Here is a 20,542-nt window from a genome sequence, read left to right on the forward strand (position 1 = left end):
CACACTGAGGTAAACATTCACACACACACTGAGGTAAACATTCACACACACACTGAGGTAAACATTCACACACACACTGAGGTAAACATTCACACACACAGTGAGGTAAACATTCACACACACACTGAGGTAAACATTCACACACACACTGAGGTAAACATTCACACACACACTGAGGTAAACATTCACACACACAGTGAGGTGAATACTCACACACACTGAGGTAAACATTCACACACACAGTGAGGTGAATACTCACACTGAGGTGAATACTTACACACGTTGAGGTAAACACTCACATACACATTGAGGTGAATACTCACACTGAGGTGAATACTTACACACGTTGAGGTAAACACTCACATACACACTGAGGTGAAAACTCACACACACTGAGGTGAATACTTACACACGTTGAGGTAAATACTCACAGTTACTGAGGTGAATACTTACACACTTACACACAAACATGTCTGTGTCACACGATAAAAATGCCCATTCTGTTTGCAACATAGGACTCTGATTTCACCAACTAGTCATTTCATTTACTACACATTGTTCAGAAATGTATTTCCAATGCAAAAGAGAATCTTTCGATTTATAAAACTTTTTTTCCAGTTTTTGATTGTTCAGTGGCCCGTAGTTGGTGGTGTTGGGGGGGGGGGGGGGGGGGGGGGGAGGGGTTCAGGCGGTTTGTAAAACTCAGTTTAGTTCAAAATAAAAATACAAAAAAGAGAGGAAGGGAGATGAAAAGTATAGTATGAGGATGTGGAAATATATTTCATAATTAATTATGTGCCAATATTAAATCATTTTGATGCTTTTGAGAAACAAATTGCATTACCAATGAATATTAGGTTAGAAAATATAACATTTGATTTAACATGACGTCCGGTATAAACCACGCCCACTTCTGTTCTACTATCGGAATACAGATACAGAGACAGATCATTTTGTTTATTGAACAGATACAGAGACAGATCATTTTGTTTATTGAACAGATACTGAGACAGATCATTTTGTTTATTGAACAGATACAGAGACAGATCATTTTGTTTATTGAACAGATACTGAGACAGATCATTTTGTTTATTGAACAGATACTGAGACAGATCATTTTGTTTATTGAACAGATACAGAGACAGATCATTTTGTTTATTGAACAGATACAGAGACAGATCATTTTGTTTATTGAACAGATACTGAGACAGATCATTTTGTTTATTGAACAGATACAGAGACAGATCATTTTGTTTATTGAACAGATACTGAGACAGATCATTTTGTTTATTGAACAGATACAGAGACAGATCATTTTGTTTATTGAACAGATACTGAGACAGATCATTTTGTTTATTGAACAGATACTGAGACAGATCATTTTGTTTATTGAACAGATACAGAGACAGATCATTTTGTTTATTGAACAGATACAGAGACAGATACGTGCTGTTATACACATTGAGGTAAATGCTCACACGCACTGAGGTGAATACTAACACACACTCAGGTAGATACTCACACACAGTGACATCGTAATGACACACAGTGGATAAATGCAGTGGATAAATGACATTGTTATGACACATGGTGGGTAATGACATTGTGATGAATGTTCTGCTGGTCAAGATAGATCAGCCACTTTAATTAAACTCTCAGTTGGAGTTTGAGGAGCCTAATTGCCATGCTTGTTCGTGGATGAAAAGAATGAACTGGGCATTCAGACAGATCACTCTCCTGTTGTAGTTTCCGCATCTCATACTTTCATAGGCCGCTGTGTGATTTTTTGAGGGTGTGTGATTTTTTGCGGGTGTGTGATTTTTGCGGGTGTGTGATTTTTGTGGGTGTGTGATTTTTGCGGCTGTGTGATTTTTTGCGGGTGTGTGATTTTTTGCGGCTGTGTGATTTTTGCGGGTGTGTGATTTTTGCGGTTGTGTGATTTTTGTGGGTGTGTGATTTTTGCGGGTGTGTGATTTTTTTGCGGGTGTGTGATTTTTTGCGGGTGTGTGATTTTTGCGGTTGTGTGATTTTTGTGGGTGTGTGATTTTTGTGGGTGTGTGATTTTTGCGGCTTTGTGATTTTTTGTGGGTGTGTGATTTTTTGCGGGTGTGTGATTTTTTGCGGCTGTGTGATTTTTGCGGCTGTGTGATTTTTGCGGCTGTGTGATTTTTGCGGCTGTGTGATTTTTGTGGGTGTGTGATTTTTGCGGGTGTGAGATTTTTTGCGGGTGTGTGATTTTTTGCGGCTGTGTGATTTTTGCGGGTGTGTGATTTTTGCGGCTGTGTGATTTTTGTGGGTGTGTGATTTTTGCGGGTGTGTGATTTTTGCGGGTGTGTGATTTTTTGCGGCTGTGTGATTTTTGCGGGTGTGTGATTTTTGTGGGTGTGTGATTTTTGTGGGTGTGTGATTTTTGCGGGTGTGTGATTTTTGCGGGTGTGTGATTCTGGGTTATCTAAACCTAACCTCCTCTCCATTCTGAATTCCTAAAGTGTGTTTGGCCAGTGATGAGTCAGCGATGTGTCAGCCCTGTTAGGCCAGTGATGTATCGTGATGTGTCAGCCCTGTTAGGCCAGTGATGAGTCAGTGATGTGTCAGCCCCATGAGACCAGTGATGTGTCGGTAATGTGTCAGCCCTGTTAGGCCAGTGATGAGTCAGCGATGTGTCAGCCCTTTTAGGCCAGTGATGTGTCAGTGATGTGCCAGCCCTGTTAGGCCAGTGATGTGTCAGTGATGTGTCAGCCCTCTTAGGCCAGTGATGTGTCAGTGATGTGTCAGCCCTGTTAGGCCAGTGATGTGTCAGTGATGTGTCAGCCCTGTTAGGCCAGTGATGTGTCAGTGATGTGTCAGCCCTGTTAGGCCAGTGATGTGTCAGTGATGTGTCAGCCCTGTTAGGCCAGTGATGTGTCAGTGATGTGTCAGCCCTGTTAGGCCAGTGATGTGTCAGTGATGTGTCAGCCCTGTTAGGCCAGTGATGTGTCAGTGATGTGTCAGCCCTGTTAGGCCAGTGATGTGTCAGTGATGTGTCAGCCCTGTTAGGCCAGTGATGTGTCAGTGATGTGTCAGCCCTGTTAGGCCAGTGATGTGTCAGTGATTTGTCAGCCCTGTTAGGCCAGTGATGTGTCGGTGATGTGTCAACCCTGTTAGGCCGGTGATGTGTCTGTAGTTTAAAAGTAAAGCTGTGCTGGACCCGCCACACTAACACTGCAGAATAAACAATTAAATTATTAAACATTAAACGTTTCATCTATTTGCTCATCTGTGTCTCTCTCCCACTCTGTGTCTCTCTCCCACACTGTGTCTCTCTCCCACTCTGTGTCTCTCTCCCACTCTGTGTCTCTCTCCCACTCTGTGTTTCTTTCCCTCTCCTGTGTGAACTATGCACCTGCCCTTCCCTCCTTTTGTCTTTCTCTCGTTTGAACTTTGAAATGTTGACCTCAGTCTGTCACCAGAAATCCACTCATTTTTAACACACAAACACACAGGTGCATACACACACACAGATTCACATGCATACACACACACACACACACAGTGTCAGTTCCCTGCTCCAGTTAGTGTTGTAACAATGGTGTAGCTGTGAGCCCAGTACAAAGCTCTTGTCCTGTGGGAACAGTCAGAGACTTCATCACACCACCGTACAGTGAGTGTCAGGCTTTTTGAAGAACGCTGTTCAAATGCTTGGCATCGCTATATAAATAAGGAATGTTCAAATGTTGAACTCTGTGCATTTTGGAGAAAATTCCCAGCAGTCCTGTGAGTGCAGTAAGAATCAGTGAGAGGTTGTTCAGACCAGGGGCTCCACTGAGACAGACCATGAATAGCAATCTTGTCCCCAGACACAAAAGAGCATCTCCGGCCTTCACTCAATATTATCTCCCTATCAGCTCACTGAAACGTCACTGAAACCTCAGCTCTCAGGGCATCCATCCCTTTCTGCCTTTAAAGGACACAAAGAAAGTATTTCAATATCAAAGCTCTGCTTTATAAATATTTGACTTCTTTATGATAATATTTTCATCAGTGCAAGATTCTAGTGAAAAGTATGTGTAGACGGCAAATACACACAATGATTTGAACTGCCCAGTAAGCTCTAAGAGTTTCAGCTTTCATACAGTAGTATATACCTGTGTTACTCCTCTGACTCGGTGTTAAAACAGTTTGCAGATGTGTATAGTACATAGTGTGTATAGTACATTCATTCATTCATTCTTTTTTTTTTTTATTTGAAAACAGGATAACAAAAATACAAAGTACAACAATACTTCACAAAACAAAACAAACTACAAACTAACAAACAATAAACAATTAAAAAAAACAATAACAAAAACAAGATCAACAACAAATAAAGTCAAAAAAGAAAGAGCAAAGGGAAAGAAAACAAAATGAAACAAAAAAAAAGGGAAAGGAAAAAAGGAGAAAGAAAAAAAAAAAATAATAACAACAGTTAAATAAACAAATAAATAAAATAAATACATCATTCTTTGTATATATGTATTTATGTATGAAGGTTGAACAACAAAACATAGCAAGACTGACAAGACATGATGGGGCAAGACAGACAGGACCAGACAATCCAGGCTGGTGGGACAAACTGCACACTGTGTTAGGAGGAGAAAATAAATAAATAAATAAAAGTTGAAAAGAGTAGTAATGTTATGGGTCACTTGTAGGGAGAGGAATCAGCGTTTAAGGTACTGTAGAAAGGGGGACCAGGTGTCTTCATAGGCTTTAATGTTGTTTTGCTGAGATGCGGTAAGTTTTTCTAGATTTGCATGGTCTGTTAGTAGGTTGAGCCAGTGAGCTATGGATATCTTGGTTCTGTCTTTCCAGTTCAGTAATATGGTCTTTTTGGCAATGGTTAGCAATATTAATATGAATGATTTGAGATGTTTCGGTGTGTGTAGCGTAGAGACATCGCCAAGTAAAGCTGAGGCATAAGGGGATGCTGAAGCTAAGGATCTCAGATAGCTTGCTCATAACCTCCGACCAAAAGTTTTGGACTTGTGGGCAGAGCCAGATGGCATGAAAGTAATCATCTGCTGAGGTTGGACAGTGTGAACATATATTACTTTGGCTAAAGCCCATGCGGTAAAGTTTGTGAGAAGTAATGTGGGTTCTATGAAGGACTTTATACTGTATAAGTTGGGTTTTATAATTACATGTCATAGAGAATGTGTTATTGCATATGCTTTGCCAGTTAATATCTGTTGGTAGGCTATTTATGTCTGTGGTCCGTTTGTCTATAGGGATTGATATTGTGCTGTCTTCAGATGCTAGAAGTTTGTATATTTGGGATAACTTTTTTTGAGGTTTGAGTAATTGTAACTTTGAATAGAGGGGAGGGCTATGATTGTTAAAGTTCCTAGTGTTGATGGTTTTTTTAATGATTCCTTTTAACTGGATATACTGGAAGTAGCAGTGGTCCGGTATGACGTATTGTTTTTGGATGTGGTCGAAGGTCATGAGCAAGCCATCATTGAGTAACTGTCCCAGGCTGGTTACTCCTCTCTCATTCCAGGTTGAGAAGAAAAAGGGTTTGTTATTGATTAAAAACATGGGATTATGCCACAATGGAGTATGGATAGATGGTGAGAGACTGTAATGGAGAATTTCATTTGACTTCCACCAAGCGGTTATTTTCGATGTCTAGCCAAGGTGGGTTGGTGTTATTTGTCCAGTGGTGAATGTACAGTAATTGGTGTGAGAGGAAATAGTAAAAGAAATTTGGGGCCCCAAGTCCTCCATATTGTTTGGGCTTTTGGAGTGTAGATAGTTTAATTCGTGGTTTTTGGTTTTTCCAGTGGAATCTGCGCTATTGAGAGAGGAGAACCAGCCCAGGGGTGGGGTGACAGGCGTCATGGCAAAGAGGTAGTTTATTTTTGGGAGGATGTTCATTTTAACAGTTGAAATTTGGCCAATTAGAGATAGTGGTAATTTATTCCATCTTTCCAGATTGTCTTTTATTTCTTGTAGTAGGAGGGTGAAGTTCAGTTTGAATAATTCGTTTAGATTTGGAGAGATGTGGATTCCAAGGTAGGTAATAGATTTTGCTGTTGGTTTGAAAAGGGGGACCCCAGCCTCAGTATCCCAGTTGATCTTGGTTATAGGCAGAATCTCTGATTTTATCCAGTTGATGGAGTAGCCAGACACCCTACTGTAGTTACTGATCAGAGTTTGGACTGCTGGAAGTGAAGATGAGGGGTTTGCAATGTATAACAGAATGTCATCGGCATACAAACTGATTTTATAGTGGTGTGAGTTTGATTGGATGCCTGAGATAAAGTCACATTGCCTAATGGAAGCAGGCAGTGGTTCAATGAAAAGTGCAAACAGTAATGGGGACAATGGGCATCCTTGTCTAGTACCTCTTTGTAATTGAAATGGTTTTGATATAAGTCCATTGGTTATAACAGATGCAGTGGGTAAATTGTATAGTGTTTTAATCCAGCTGGTGAAATATGGCCGGAATCCAGTGATTTAAGGGAGGTGAAGAGAAAGGTCCGGTCTACTCTGTCAAACGCCTTTTCAGCATCAAGTGTTGCTATAAAGAATGGTGGTTTGTTTGGAGAGGTGCTATTTTTATAGAAATTGATCAGGTTAAATAATCTTCGTGTGTTTTCTGAGGAATGCCTCCCCTTAATAAAACCGGTTTGATCTATGTATATTAATGATGAGATTACAGATTCCAATCTGACTGATAAAGCCTTGCTTATAATTTTTATGTCTGTGTTGATTAATGATATGGGCCGATAATTGGAGCATTGAGTGGGGTCCTTATTTGGTTTTGGGATGAGTGTAATATAGGCAGTGTTCATATGATGGGGAATAGTGGTATTTTGGTGGATTTCAGATATCACTTTAAAAAAAAGAGGTGAAAGGAGAGGCCAGAACTGTTTATAAAATTCTGCTGGGTAGCCATCTGGTCCCGGTGATTTATTGTTAGGCATGAGATGGAGTGCTCTGGTGATTTCTTCTAGGGAGAGAGGTACCTCTAGATTCTCTGCTTGGGTTTGAGTTCGTTTAGGTAGGGAGACATTCCTCAGAAATGTTTCGGCATCTTTAGGCGAGGTGCTCCGGTCTGAGGTGTAAAGATTTGAGTAGAAAGATCTAAAAGAGCCATTAATTATGGAGGGGTTTTGGGTTATATTTCCGGTTGGGTCTATGATTGAGGTAATGATAGATTTCTCTGTTTGTTGCTTCAGCTGATTTGCTAAGAGTTCACCTGTTTTATTTCCAAATTCAAAATGTTGCTGTCGGAGTTTGAGGAGAATACCTTCGGTTTTCTTGTTCAGTATGTTGTTTAGTTCATGTTTAGTTTTCAGGAGTTCCTTCATTACTGAATCGGCAGGCGTATGCGAGGCCAGAAGGTCCAATCTCTTCACCTTTTTTTGTAGCTCATGTTCTTTTGCAATTTCTTCTTTCTTTTTGTATGCGCAGTATGATATTATTTTCCCTCTCATAACTGCCTTTGCAGTTTCCCATAGTGTACATGCTGTTATTCCATTAATGTCATTGATTTCGATAAAGGATGCCCATTCGTTTTTGAAGTAGTCATGAAATTCTTTGTCTTTAAGTAATGAATTATAGAAGCAAGATCTAGGTGGGAGATGGGGTTGGTGTTCTGCTAAAAAACAATACTAATGGGGGCATGGTCAGAGATGATAATGCTATGGATGGCTGGGTCAGTTATTTTGTGTGTAATGGAGTTGTTTACCAAAAAGTAGTCTATACGGGAGTATGATTTATGGTAGGGTGAATAATATGAATATTCTTTATTACCTGGATTTTTTAGTCTCCAGACATCCATCAGTCCATAATCTGACATGTACTGTTTAAGTAAGGATGAAGAGTGGTTGGGTTTATTAGTGGAGGTTGATGATGAGCGATCTATGCCTGGGTCCAGTACTATATTAAAATCACCACCTAGGATGATATGGGAGTCTGGAAAGTTAGACAGTGCTGAGAACAATGAGTGGAAAAAGGAAGGAGAGTCTGCATTGGGGCCATAGATATTTGCTAGAGTTAGAGTATCTTTTCTGATGGTTCCGGTGATAATGATATAGCGTCCTTCTGGATGGGTCAATGTTGAGTTGTGAGAAAATGATATGTTCTTACTTATTAAAATGGAAACGCCTCGTTTTTTGGAGCTAAATGTGGAGTGGTATGTCTGGCCAATCCATCTGGCTGTAAGTTTCCGAGACTCTGCCTCTGTAAGGTGGGTTTCCTGTATAGACCCACACTCCTGTATATTCATTCATTCATTCATTCATTCATTTTCTAAGCCACTTATCCTAAATAGGGTCGTGGGGGGTGCTGGAGCCTATCCCAGCACTCATTGGGCGAAAGGCGGGGAAACACCCTTGACAGGTCGCCAGTCCATCACAGACACAACATGTTTGTTTATAACATAATATATTTATAATATACATTATATACATTATTTATAGAGGGGTTCAATAGATGTGTGTTTTTGTCTGAGTCACCCTGACATATTCCTCAGTGTGTGTGTGTGTGCGTATGCGTGTGTGTGTGTGTGTATGTTTTTGTCTGCATCATGCTGACATTTCCTTGTATGTGTGTGTGTGTCTGTTCCTCTGTGTCCCTCAGAACCGGTTCCATTTGCAGATGCTGACCCGTATGCCCGGGTCGGGACTGGTGGACCTGCTGCTGTCCGTACTGCAGCGTACCGGCTGGGCTGATGGTACTGCCGTGCTGTGTGAGGGCTGGAGGGATGCTGGCTTACTGGAGTTACTGGAGCTGAGGGCTCTGTCCACACTGGGAAATGGACATTGGCACCTACGTGCCCTCCTCAATCTCACTCACACTGCTCCTGAGGAAGCACACATCACTGACTTCCTGTCGGAGCACTTCAGTCAAACACTTCCTCCCGCCTCTGTGCTCCTGTTTGGATCAGACCCCCAGTGTGCTTCATCAGTTCTACACAGTGCCCACACTCTGGGCCTGGCCCTGCCCGCTCTGCACTGGATTATGGGATATCCACTGAGCCCTGAGGAGCTGCAGTCTATTGGTCTGCCATTGGGGCTGCTAGCCTATGGGGAGGTTGACCGCAAACCACTTGACTTCTACATACATGATGCTCTGCAGCTGATCGGCAGGGCTGTTGCCTCAGCAACCGTGATCAGACCAGACCTTGCCCTGATCCAGAACATGGTCAACTGTTATGACAAACCCAACAAACATGAGCTGCCCTCCTCCGGACAGTACTTAGCCAGGTAAGAGTGACTCACATTGCAATTCTACACAACGCAGACACACTCTCCTACACAACACAGACACACACTAAGGGTCGACCGATTATCAGCCTGGCCGATTATTGGATCTGATATTCAGCATTTTTAAGATAATCAGAATCATTATTTTTTTTATCCAATTGCCGATAAAATAAATTAATTTAAAAATGCACTACTTTGGCTCTGGGGCAGCCACGTCTTTCTGTCTGTAGTCGCCACACTGTCTCAAACAATGTCCCGCCCACAGCACTGCCTGATCAGAACCAGAATCAGAATCACCTTTATTTGGTTCATTACTTCTACTTGGAATTTTTCTTGGTGTTCTCCATGCAGTACACAAAAAACACAGTAAATACAGAAAAAATACAACAGATACACAATAAATACACAACAGATACACAATAAATACGATGCAGTGTGCAATACAACAGTGGGTACAAGACGTCCACTATACAATACAATGCACACTGCAGCACCAGCAATATACGTACTATAGACACAACAACACAATACACAATACAATGCACACTGCAGCACCAGCAATATACGTACTATAGACACAACAACACAATACACAATACAATGCACACTGCAGCACCAGCAATATACGTACTATAGACACAACAACACAATACACAATACAATGCACACTGCAGACCCAGCAATATACGTACTATAGACACAACAACACAATACACAATACAATGCACACTGCAGACCCAGCAATATACGTACTATAGACACAACAACACAATACACAATACAATGCACACTGCAGCACCAGCAATATACGTACTATAGACACAACAACACAATACACAATACAATGCACACTGCAGACCCAGCAATATACGTACTATAGACACAACAACACAATACACAATACAGTGCACACTGCAGCACCAGCAATATACGTACTATAGACACAACAACACAATACACAATACAATGCACACTGCAGACCCAGCAATATACGTACTATAGACACAACAACACAATACAATGCACACTGCAGCACCAGCAATATACGTACTATAGACACAACAACACAATACACAATACAATGCACACTGCAGACCCAGCAATATACGTACTATAGACACAACAACACAATACACAATACAATGCACACTGCAGCACCAGCAATATACATACTATAGACACAACAACACAATACACAATACAATGCACACTGCAGACCCAGCAATATACGTACTATAGACACAACAACACAATACACAATACAATGCACACTGCAGCACCAGCAATATACATACTATAGACACAACAACACAATACACAATACAATGCACACTGCAGCACCAGCAATATACGTACTATAGACACAATACACAATACAATGCACACTGCAGCACCAGCAATATACGTACTATAGACACAACAACACAATACACAATACAATGCACACTGCAGGACCAGCAATATACGTACTATAGACACAACAACACAATACACAATACAATGCACACTGCAGCACCAGCAATATACATACTATAGACACAACAACACAATACACAATACAATGCACACTGCAGACCCAGCAATATACGTACTATAGACACAACAACACAATACACAATACAATGCACACTGCAGCACCAGCAATATACATACTATAGACACAACAACACAATACACAATACAATGCACACTGCAGCACCAGCAATATACATACTATAGACACAACAACACAATACACAATACAATGCACACTGCAGACCCAGCAATATACGTACTATAGACACAACAACACAATACACAATACAATGCACACTGCAGACCCAGCAATATACGTACTATAGACACAACAACACAATACACAATACAATGCACACTGCAGCACCAGCAATATACATACTATAGACACAACAACACAATACACAATACAATGCACACTGCAGACCCAGCAATATACGTACTATAGACACAACAACACAATACAATGCACACTGCAGCACCAGCAATATACATACTATAGACACAACAACACAATACACAATACAATGCACACTGCAGGACCAGCAATATACGTACTATAGACACAACAACACAATACACAATACAATGCACACTGCAGCACCAGCAATATACATACTATAGACACAACAACACAATACACAATACAATGCACACTGCAGCACCAGCAATATACATACTATAGACACAACCTATCAACACTGATCAAGACTGCTGTGCCACAGACAGGCACAGAGGAACACATTTACAGACCGCTGTGCCACAGACAGGCACAGAGGAACACATTTGCAGACCGCTGTGCCACAGACAGGCACAGAGGAACACATTTACAGACCGCTGTGCCACAGACAGGCACAGAGGAACACATTTACAGACCTCTGTGCCACAGACAGGCACAGAGGAACACATTTACAGACCGCTGTGCCACAGACAGGCACAGAGGAACACATTTACAGACCTCTGTGCCACAGACAGGCACAGAGGAACACATTTACAGACCTCTGTGCCACAGACAGGCACAGAGGAACACATTTACAGACCGCTGTGCCACAGACAGGCACAGAGGAACACATTTACAGACCTCTGTGCCACAGACAGGCACAGAGGAACACATTTACAGACCGCTGTGCCACAGACAGGCACAGAGGAACACATTTACAGACCGCTGTGCCACAGACAGGCACAGAGGAACACATTTACAGACCGCTGTGCCACAGACAGGCACAGAGGAACACATTTACAGACCGCTGTGCCACAGACAGGCACAGAGGAACACATTTACAGACTGGAGCACCTCCAGTGAGAGAGCGGAGCTATGTTTCAAAGGTAGGGCAGCAGATATTGCTGAAGTTGCAATAAACATCACAATCCTCTGCAATGGAGTTGCAAAAACACCACTATCTTATGATCTATTTCTATGATGACAAGCATGCCCAGTTTCTCAGTTACACTGAAAATGCCTGAATAATGCACTTTGTTGCTGTGATATACAGTGAACTATAAAGGGATAACAGAGTTTATTTCTGTAGCGATAGCTAGATCTTCGAGTAACGTTGATGACAGTGCAACTGGAAGTTATTTTAGCTACCATACTGTGAACGTAACATTACTTGCCCATATGAGTTGGTGTTTTTACATGTTATAAGGAGCCAACGGTCATAATAACGTAAGCTAATGTTGAGTTTGGTAGAGCTAACTTGAATGCAATAGCGGGCGTCAACAAGTTCATTTGTTGAAGCATAATTTAGCCAGCTGACTAGCAAAAAAATTTGATGGGCTATAACGTTATTTCTTGCACATCACTTACCTGGGCCAGTCATACTCTCAGTCTGAACCCACAACTACTAGTAACTAATTGAGACTTAAATTTAAGTACAAATGTAAGTTTTACTAGTCTCATTTAGTTTTCCTTGATTTACTTTATGAAACTTTGGGGAGCAATTTTATTTATTTATTTGTTTGTTTGTTTGTTTGTTTGTTTGTTTATTTATTAAAATTGTCAGTTAACTTTATAAGAAATGCTGCTGGAAGCTCCCTGCACTTTTTGTTTTAATATAATGTTAAAAAGTTATCTTTTAATTAAACATTTGCTTAAAGGTATTTCATGTTATTCTAAATTTTGACACCAAGATATTCATTTTTTACTGCAAATGTATATCAGTTCCAAATATCTGTTATCGGTCTCCTTGATTACTAATAATCAGTATTGGTACTGACCCTGAAAAAACTACATTGGTCAACCCCTAACACACACTCCTACACAACACAGACACACACTCCCACACAACACAGACCCACACTCCTACACAACACAGACACACACTTCTACACAACACAGACACACACTTCTACACAACACAGACCCACACTCCTACACAACACAGACACACACTCCCACACAACACAGACCCACACTCCTACACAACACAGACACACACTTCTACACAACACAGACACACACTCCTACACAACACAGACCCACACTCCTACACAACACAGACACACACTCCCACACAACACAGACCCACACTCCTACACAACACAGACACACACTTCTACACAACACAGACACACACTTCTACACAACACAGACCCACACTCCTACACAACACAGACACACACTCCTACACAACACAGACCCACACTCCTACACAACACAGACACACACTCCTACACAACACAGCACAGACACACACTCCTACACAACACAGACACACACTCCTACACAACACAGACACACACTTCTACACAACACAGACCCACACTCCTACACAACACAGACACACACTCCTACACAACACAGACACACACTTCTACACAGCACAGACACACACTCCTACACAACACAGACCCACACTCCTACACAACACAGACACACACTTCTACACAACACAGACCCACACTCCTACACAACACAGACACACACTCCTACACAACACAGACCCACACTCCTACACAACACAGACACACACTCCTACACGACACAGACCCACACTCCTACACGACACAGACACACACTTCTGCACAACACAGACCCACACTCCTACACAACACAGACACACACTCCTACACAACACAGACACACACTCCTGCACAACACAGACACACACTCCTACACAACACAGACACACACTCCTACACAACACAGACCCACACTCCTACACAACACAGACACACACTTCTACACAACACAGACACACACTCCTACACAACACAGACCCACACTCCTGGACAATATAAGTATACATGAAGCTCATCTTAACACAAACTACACACAAGCTACACATTTCACATACACACAGATCTGCTTTCATACATGTACAAAGTACATGCACACGTTCAAACAACACCAAAGCTTCCCTAAGGTCTGTTGATGTTTGGGGTGTAGCTGCTGACTGTACCTTCATAAAATCTAAAAATAAGTTCTGTCACAGAGGACATGTGCACAGGCAGAGAGAGGACAGTCCCTCTTTATGAGTCACGGCATTCGGCCACTTTTAGACAGTAAAGTACAGCTATTTCCACAGGCAAGAGTTTAAAGCCATGAGCTCCATCTCCCTCTCTAAAGGAGCTGTAGTGGTTTGGCAGTGTCACAGATCTGTGGTGTACCCCAGGTCACTTCAGGAGACGCAGAGCTCCAGTGAGACCAGCACTGACGCAATGCCTGCAGTGATCAATAACGCACATGTCAGGAAACCCAACAGTGAACAGAGTTACATAAAGAACAACCAGCATCAGTATCAGAAAATGTAATTTGGCTCAGACCTGTTTGTCATTAATTACACCTGTCTCTGTGAACATATACTGACCGTCCTGCTTCTCCCTCACACACACACACACACCACACACCTCACCATCCGCCACACACACACAAATAGATGAGCACAGATACACTAGTATGTGTGTGCCTACACACACACACACACACACACACACACACAAATAGATACGCACAGATACACTAGTATGTGTGTGCCTACACAGACACACACACACACACACACACAAATAGATGAACACAGATACACTAGTATGTGTGTGCCTACACAGACACACACACACACACACACACACACACACACGCACGATCACACACATGCGTGCACTCACAAATAAACACACACACACACAGAGTTCTGTCTGCTCTAAAACCACACACTGAAAAGCACATGGAGATATATTCCACTGAGAGAATCCCCAGTGTGCCCTGAGTGGTAGTCACAGTGAGTGTCCAGTTAGAGACAGGTGTGAGTCAGGTAATAACACACACACACACACAAACACACGCACACACATACACACACACGCGCGCACACACACGCACAAACATACACACACTCACACACAAGTTTGCATTCATATCTAAGTGGGGAATTCCTATTGACTCCCAGTTTCCTGTAACTAAAGAATACTAACCTATCCGTAACCCTGACGCTAACCTTAACCCTAACCAAAGAAATGTTTTGCCACTTTTGGTTTACCAATAACAACAATATACTTTAGAAAAACATAACAACAATATACTTTAGAAAAACATAACAACAATATACTTTAGAAAAACTTGTTGTTCACTTAGTGGGGAACAGCATTTTATTTTCAGCCCCACATCGTGACCGACATCAACGTGTAAAAAATGTCTCAACGTGTAAAAAATGATTCAACATGTAATGACACTAGCAATGCACTCCTCTCATTTTCAAGTTTCAAGTTTATTTAGAGCCCAATATCACTGTTTACAGTCTCAAAGGGCTTTACATGTCTATATATATATTATATTATATTATATTATATTATATTATATTATATTATATTATATTATAATAATAATAATAATAATAATAATAATAATAATAATAAGTTTATTTAGAGCCCAGTATCACTGTTTACAGTCTCAAAGGGCTTTACATGTCTATATATATTATATTATATTATATAATAATAATAATAATAATAATAATAATAATAATAATAAGTTTATTTGGAGCCCAGTATCACTGTTTACAGTCTCAAAGGGCTTTACAGGCCGTAACAGTCAAAATCAAAAAAGGACGGCACTCCCTGACTTAATCCTCATGGCGGGCAAGAAAAAACTCCCCAAAAACCCAAAAGGGAAATGGGAAAATGGGAGAAATCTTGAGAAGGACCACAGAAGAGAGGAGACCCCTTCTTGGCCAGACAGGTGTGCAGTAGGTGCCGACCACATGGGCAGTTACAATTGAAAGTAAATTGGGGCATGAACAAAGGGGATGGCGATGCTGACAGGAGGCTGACAGGGGGATGAAAGATGATAACACCAGGATGGATCAGTCCACAGGGCAGGAGGAGTCAGGATCACTGGTATCTCAGGAGTGGCATGTGTGGCTCGACAGAGAGAGAGAGAGAGAGAGAGAGAGAGAGAGACATTGTTAGATGTTCATTTCCACATAATGGTTAAGGGAAAATGTACATCGTGTGCCAAGTGCAGGCAGGGACTCCAGCAAGACTAGCTATTACAGCATAGCTAAAAGGGAGAGCTAGAAGGTAACACGGACATGAGGGCACTCTGGGACACAAGGCGGCCACCCACTCCACCGTCAACAAACCCGAGTGAACATTTTAGAGTGGGGGGGCGACAGCATCCAAACATCCCAGTTCACCAAACATTCTATGCCTGAGAACCCTCCAGATCTGCTCCTTTACCTTGTAAAGAGCTGTTAGCAAAAGGCTTGGCTAAACAGATAAGTTTTCAGTCTTGACTTAAACATAGAGACTGTGTCTGAGTCTCGAACATTAATTGGGAGGCTGTTCCATAACTGTGGGGCTCTGTAAGAGAAGGCTCTGCCCCCTGCTGTAGCCATCATAACTCGAGGTACCAACAAATAGCCTGCACCTTTTGATCTAAGTAGGCGTGGTGGATCATATAAGACCAGGAGTTCGCTCAGGTACTGTGGCGCAAGACCATTTAGTGCTTTATATGTTAATAGTAAGATTTTATAATCAATGCGAGATTTGACTGGGAGCCAGTGTAGTGTAATTTTGCAGCAGCAAAATTCTCAATTATCTTGGATTAGTCCAGTTTGAGATTTTGTACTCCATCTAAATTTCAGTCACTCCATTTAGATGGCTCTATGACATCAAAGATATTTCTTCAGACATTTCAGCTGACAAAAGCTGCTTTTTTCAGAGGCAGCTGTCACTGGAGCAGATTGCAATAAGCAAGAAGCAACACTGAGATTTGGACAGAGATCCAGTATGTTTTCTTTGTAGATGTAGTTCGGGATATCAAAGGCTGCATGACTGGGTGTAGCTATGGGGTAGCTCTTCACAGCTTTGCCAATCTCAAGGCTCAGATCATCAACACTGATGTCACCCATTAACTCAGCTAGCTGTCACTCGGTTTGTTGTCATAGATTTCTTTCAGCATGTGTTCGACACTGAAAAGAAATCCAAACAAGTGCAATTAAATATGAAGCTGTTTCAATCTCTCAGTAACACTGGTTAAAGCAGCATCTCGCTCAAACATCTCACCTACAGCTTTCCTCTGGTGTTATTGTCGGGCTATCCCCAGAAGTTTCATCAGAAAACATAGCTATTCTCTTTTGTCATCTTTGTTCTTGACTGCAGTTTCCAAACTGACCATGTTTATAATTTATCAGGTGTTTGTGCTTGCAACAGCAAAACCATTTGCGAAAATTCCCCCACTGTGCAGATTTAATTTCTGGCAGTTTCCATTGCAGCTGATAGGCTCTGAAGTCAAATAAATGTTATACCACACAACAGTACAGATGATTAAGGGCCTAGATGAGCTTTCATGAGCTAGAACTCTGGCCTGCGCTGATACAGCTATCGTACTGTCATACTGTCATCATACTGTCATACTGTCAGTTCTACTGTCATACCGCTGTCATATTGTCATACCGCTGTCATATTGTCATACCACTGTTATACTGTCATACTGCTGTCATACTGTCATCATACTGTCATCATACCGTCATACTGTCAGTTCTACTGTCATACCACTGTCATACTGTCATACCGCTGACGTACTGTTATACTGCTGTCATACTGTCATACTGCTGTTGTACTGTCATAAAACTGTCATACAGTTATACTGCTTTCATATTGTCATACCGTTATACTGTCATCATACAGTCATACTGTCATACTGTTATACTGTCCTACTGTTATACTGCTTTCATACTGTCAGTTCTAATGTCATACTGTCATCATACAGTCATATTGTCATACTGCTGTCATACTGTCATACAACTATCATAATGCTGCCAAGTGCAGCTCCAATGCCATTATTAAGTTGGCTGACAACACAACCATCCTGGGCCTCATCACGGACAACGATGAGACAGCTTGCAGAGATGAGGTGAAGACACTAACCAGCTGGTGCCAGGACAACAACCTCTCTCAAACATCAGTAAAACCAAAGAGATGATAGTGGACTACAGGAGACAGCAGGGGGGTGGACACCTGCCCATCCACATTGGTGATGCTGAGGTTTAGAGGGTCAGCAGCTTCAAGTTCCTGAGGAAGTTTGGCATGAACACCGGCATCCTCACGAACTTCTACAGGTGCACCGTTGAGAGCTTGCTACGGAAACTGCTCTGCCCACAGCCGCAAATCACTACAGAGAGTGGTGAAGGTAGCACAGCACATCACTGGCAACAGAATCTCAGCCAATCAGGATATCTTTCACCAGCGGTGCCTGCAGAAGGCACACAGCATCATTAGGCGCTTTCGGACTGAACAGTTTTAGGGTCTCATTTGATAGGAACTACCCCCTGGGGAGCTTCCCCTAGAACTACATACGTTCTAGGGCTTTTTTTTCTGTTTGCATTCGCATCGCCAGTAGGAACGCTGAAGTGAGGTAAGCTTGCCGATGGTATAGCAACATCATGCTTAGAGCTGTTGTTTACCACTAACCAGGATAGCTGCACATTTTTAAGTACAAATTTAATGACTTTTAAGACCTTTTAAATACCTCCAAAAGGAAAACAATACCATTACTGCAGCAAAAGAAATCAACAAACTAGACTACAGTATACATAGTTGTTGCGTTTTATTTCATTTTAATGACAGAAATATTCACTTCACATTAGGTAACATAACTGCATTCTCTTTGACGAAAATAAAACTGTATGGCGATAGATCCAGTTCAATGGAAAAAAAATGTCCCCCTGCATTTATGACTGCAGTAGCATTGAATGACTCGATGGGCATAGTACTTTTCGGGTGCTAGCATAGCGCTTGTGCCTGACGCTTGCTCGCAGCATTGTGGGGTTTTTTTTCCTTTTTCCCCGCCGCAGCCCTAAAATCGTAAGCTGGATAACCACATTCTTATTTTAGGTTAAAATGCCGATCACAGCCACACAAACGGACACACAAGCACCTACCGAAGCGGAATGTACGCTACCTCTCCAATGTACAAATATACATTGGACGTTGCAGAAATGGTCATTGTTGGGGGATATAAAATACCAGTAAAATAAAACATGAAAACCATGTCTCCCCTCCTACAGTTCCAGACATTTTAAGACATGAATATCAAAAACTAAATGTAAGACGTTCTAAGACTTTATATTTTACAAGGATCTTTAAAAAATGGCGGTTGCAATCATCATATACCTAAGTCTGGACCAATGGCTGTACACCTACGTGACAAGGTTCCTATTGGGCTGCGAAAATACCTACCCTGAAGTAGGAGCTAAAAAAGCCCCTCAAAATGGCATTCTAAGAACCATGATAGTTCTAAGTTCCTACAGTGCGAACACGGGAAAAAGGGGGTACTTTCTCCAATAGGTCTTATAACTATGGAAAGGTTCCTCCGGTGTGAAAGCGCCTATTAAGGACCACAGCCACGCATTCTACATTCTATATTTCATACGACTAATGCAGAGCCTTCTCTTACAGAGCCCCACAGTTATGGAATAGCCTCCCAATTAATGTTCGAGACTCAGACACAGTCTCTATGTTTAAGTCAAGGCTGAAAACTTATCTGTTTAGCCAAGCCTTTTGCTAATAGCTCTTTACTAGGCAAAGGAGCAGATCTGGAGGGTTCTCGGGCATAGATTGTTTGGTGAACTGGGATGTTTGGATGCTGTCGCCCCCCCACTTTAACATGTTCACTCAGGTTTGTTGACTGTGGAGTGGGTGGCCGCCTTGTGTCCCAGAGTGCCATCATGTCCATATTACCTTCTAGCTCTCCCTTTTAGCTATGCTGTACTAGTTAGTCTTCCTGGAGTCCCTGCCTGCACTCGGCACACGATGTATATTTACCTTAACCATTATGTGGAAATGAACATCTAACAATGTGTCTCTCTCGCTCTCTCTCTCTCTCTCTCTCTCTCTCTCCCTCTCTCTCTCTCCCTCTCTCTCTCTCTCTCTCTCTCTCTCTCTGTCGAGCCACACATGCTACTCCTGAGACACCAGTGATCCTGACTCCTCCCGCCCTCTGGACTGACCCATCCTGGTGTTATCATCTTCCATCCCCCGTCAGCCTCCTGTCTACATCGCCATCCCCTTTGTTCATGCCCCAATTTACTTTCAGCTGTAACTGCCCACGTGGTCGGCACCTATTGCACACCTGTCTGACTAAGGAGGGGTCTCCTCTCTCTGTGGTCCTCCTCAAGATTTCTCCCATTTTCCCATTTCCCTCTTGGGTTTTTGGGGAGTTTTTTCTTGCCCGCCATGAGGATTAAGTCAGGGGGTGCCGTCATATTTTGATTTGACTGTTGTGGCCTGTAAAGCCCTTTGAGACTGTAAACAGTGATATTGGGCTCCAAATAAACTTGAACTTGAACTTG

At 42.0% G+C, this 20,542-nt stretch overlaps 1 protein-coding gene across 1 annotated transcript in view; it reads left to right on the forward strand.

The window, feature by feature from the left end:
- The window catches only part of grin3bb (glutamate receptor, ionotropic, N-methyl-D-aspartate 3Bb), an 82,847-nt gene that overhangs the window by 23,940 nt on the left and 38,365 nt on the right, over positions 1-20,542 (forward strand). Inside the window, 1 exon segment of the mRNA XM_030784149.1 lies at positions 8,608-9,233. Within this exon segment, the coding sequence (XP_030640009.1) occupies positions 8,608-9,233 (626 nt within the window).

The sequence above is a fragment of the Chanos chanos genome, chromosome 9, assembly GCF_902362185.1.
Source record: "Chanos chanos chromosome 9, fChaCha1.1, whole genome shotgun sequence".
NCBI classification, from domain to species: domain Eukaryota; kingdom Metazoa; phylum Chordata; class Actinopteri; order Gonorynchiformes; family Chanidae; genus Chanos; species Chanos chanos.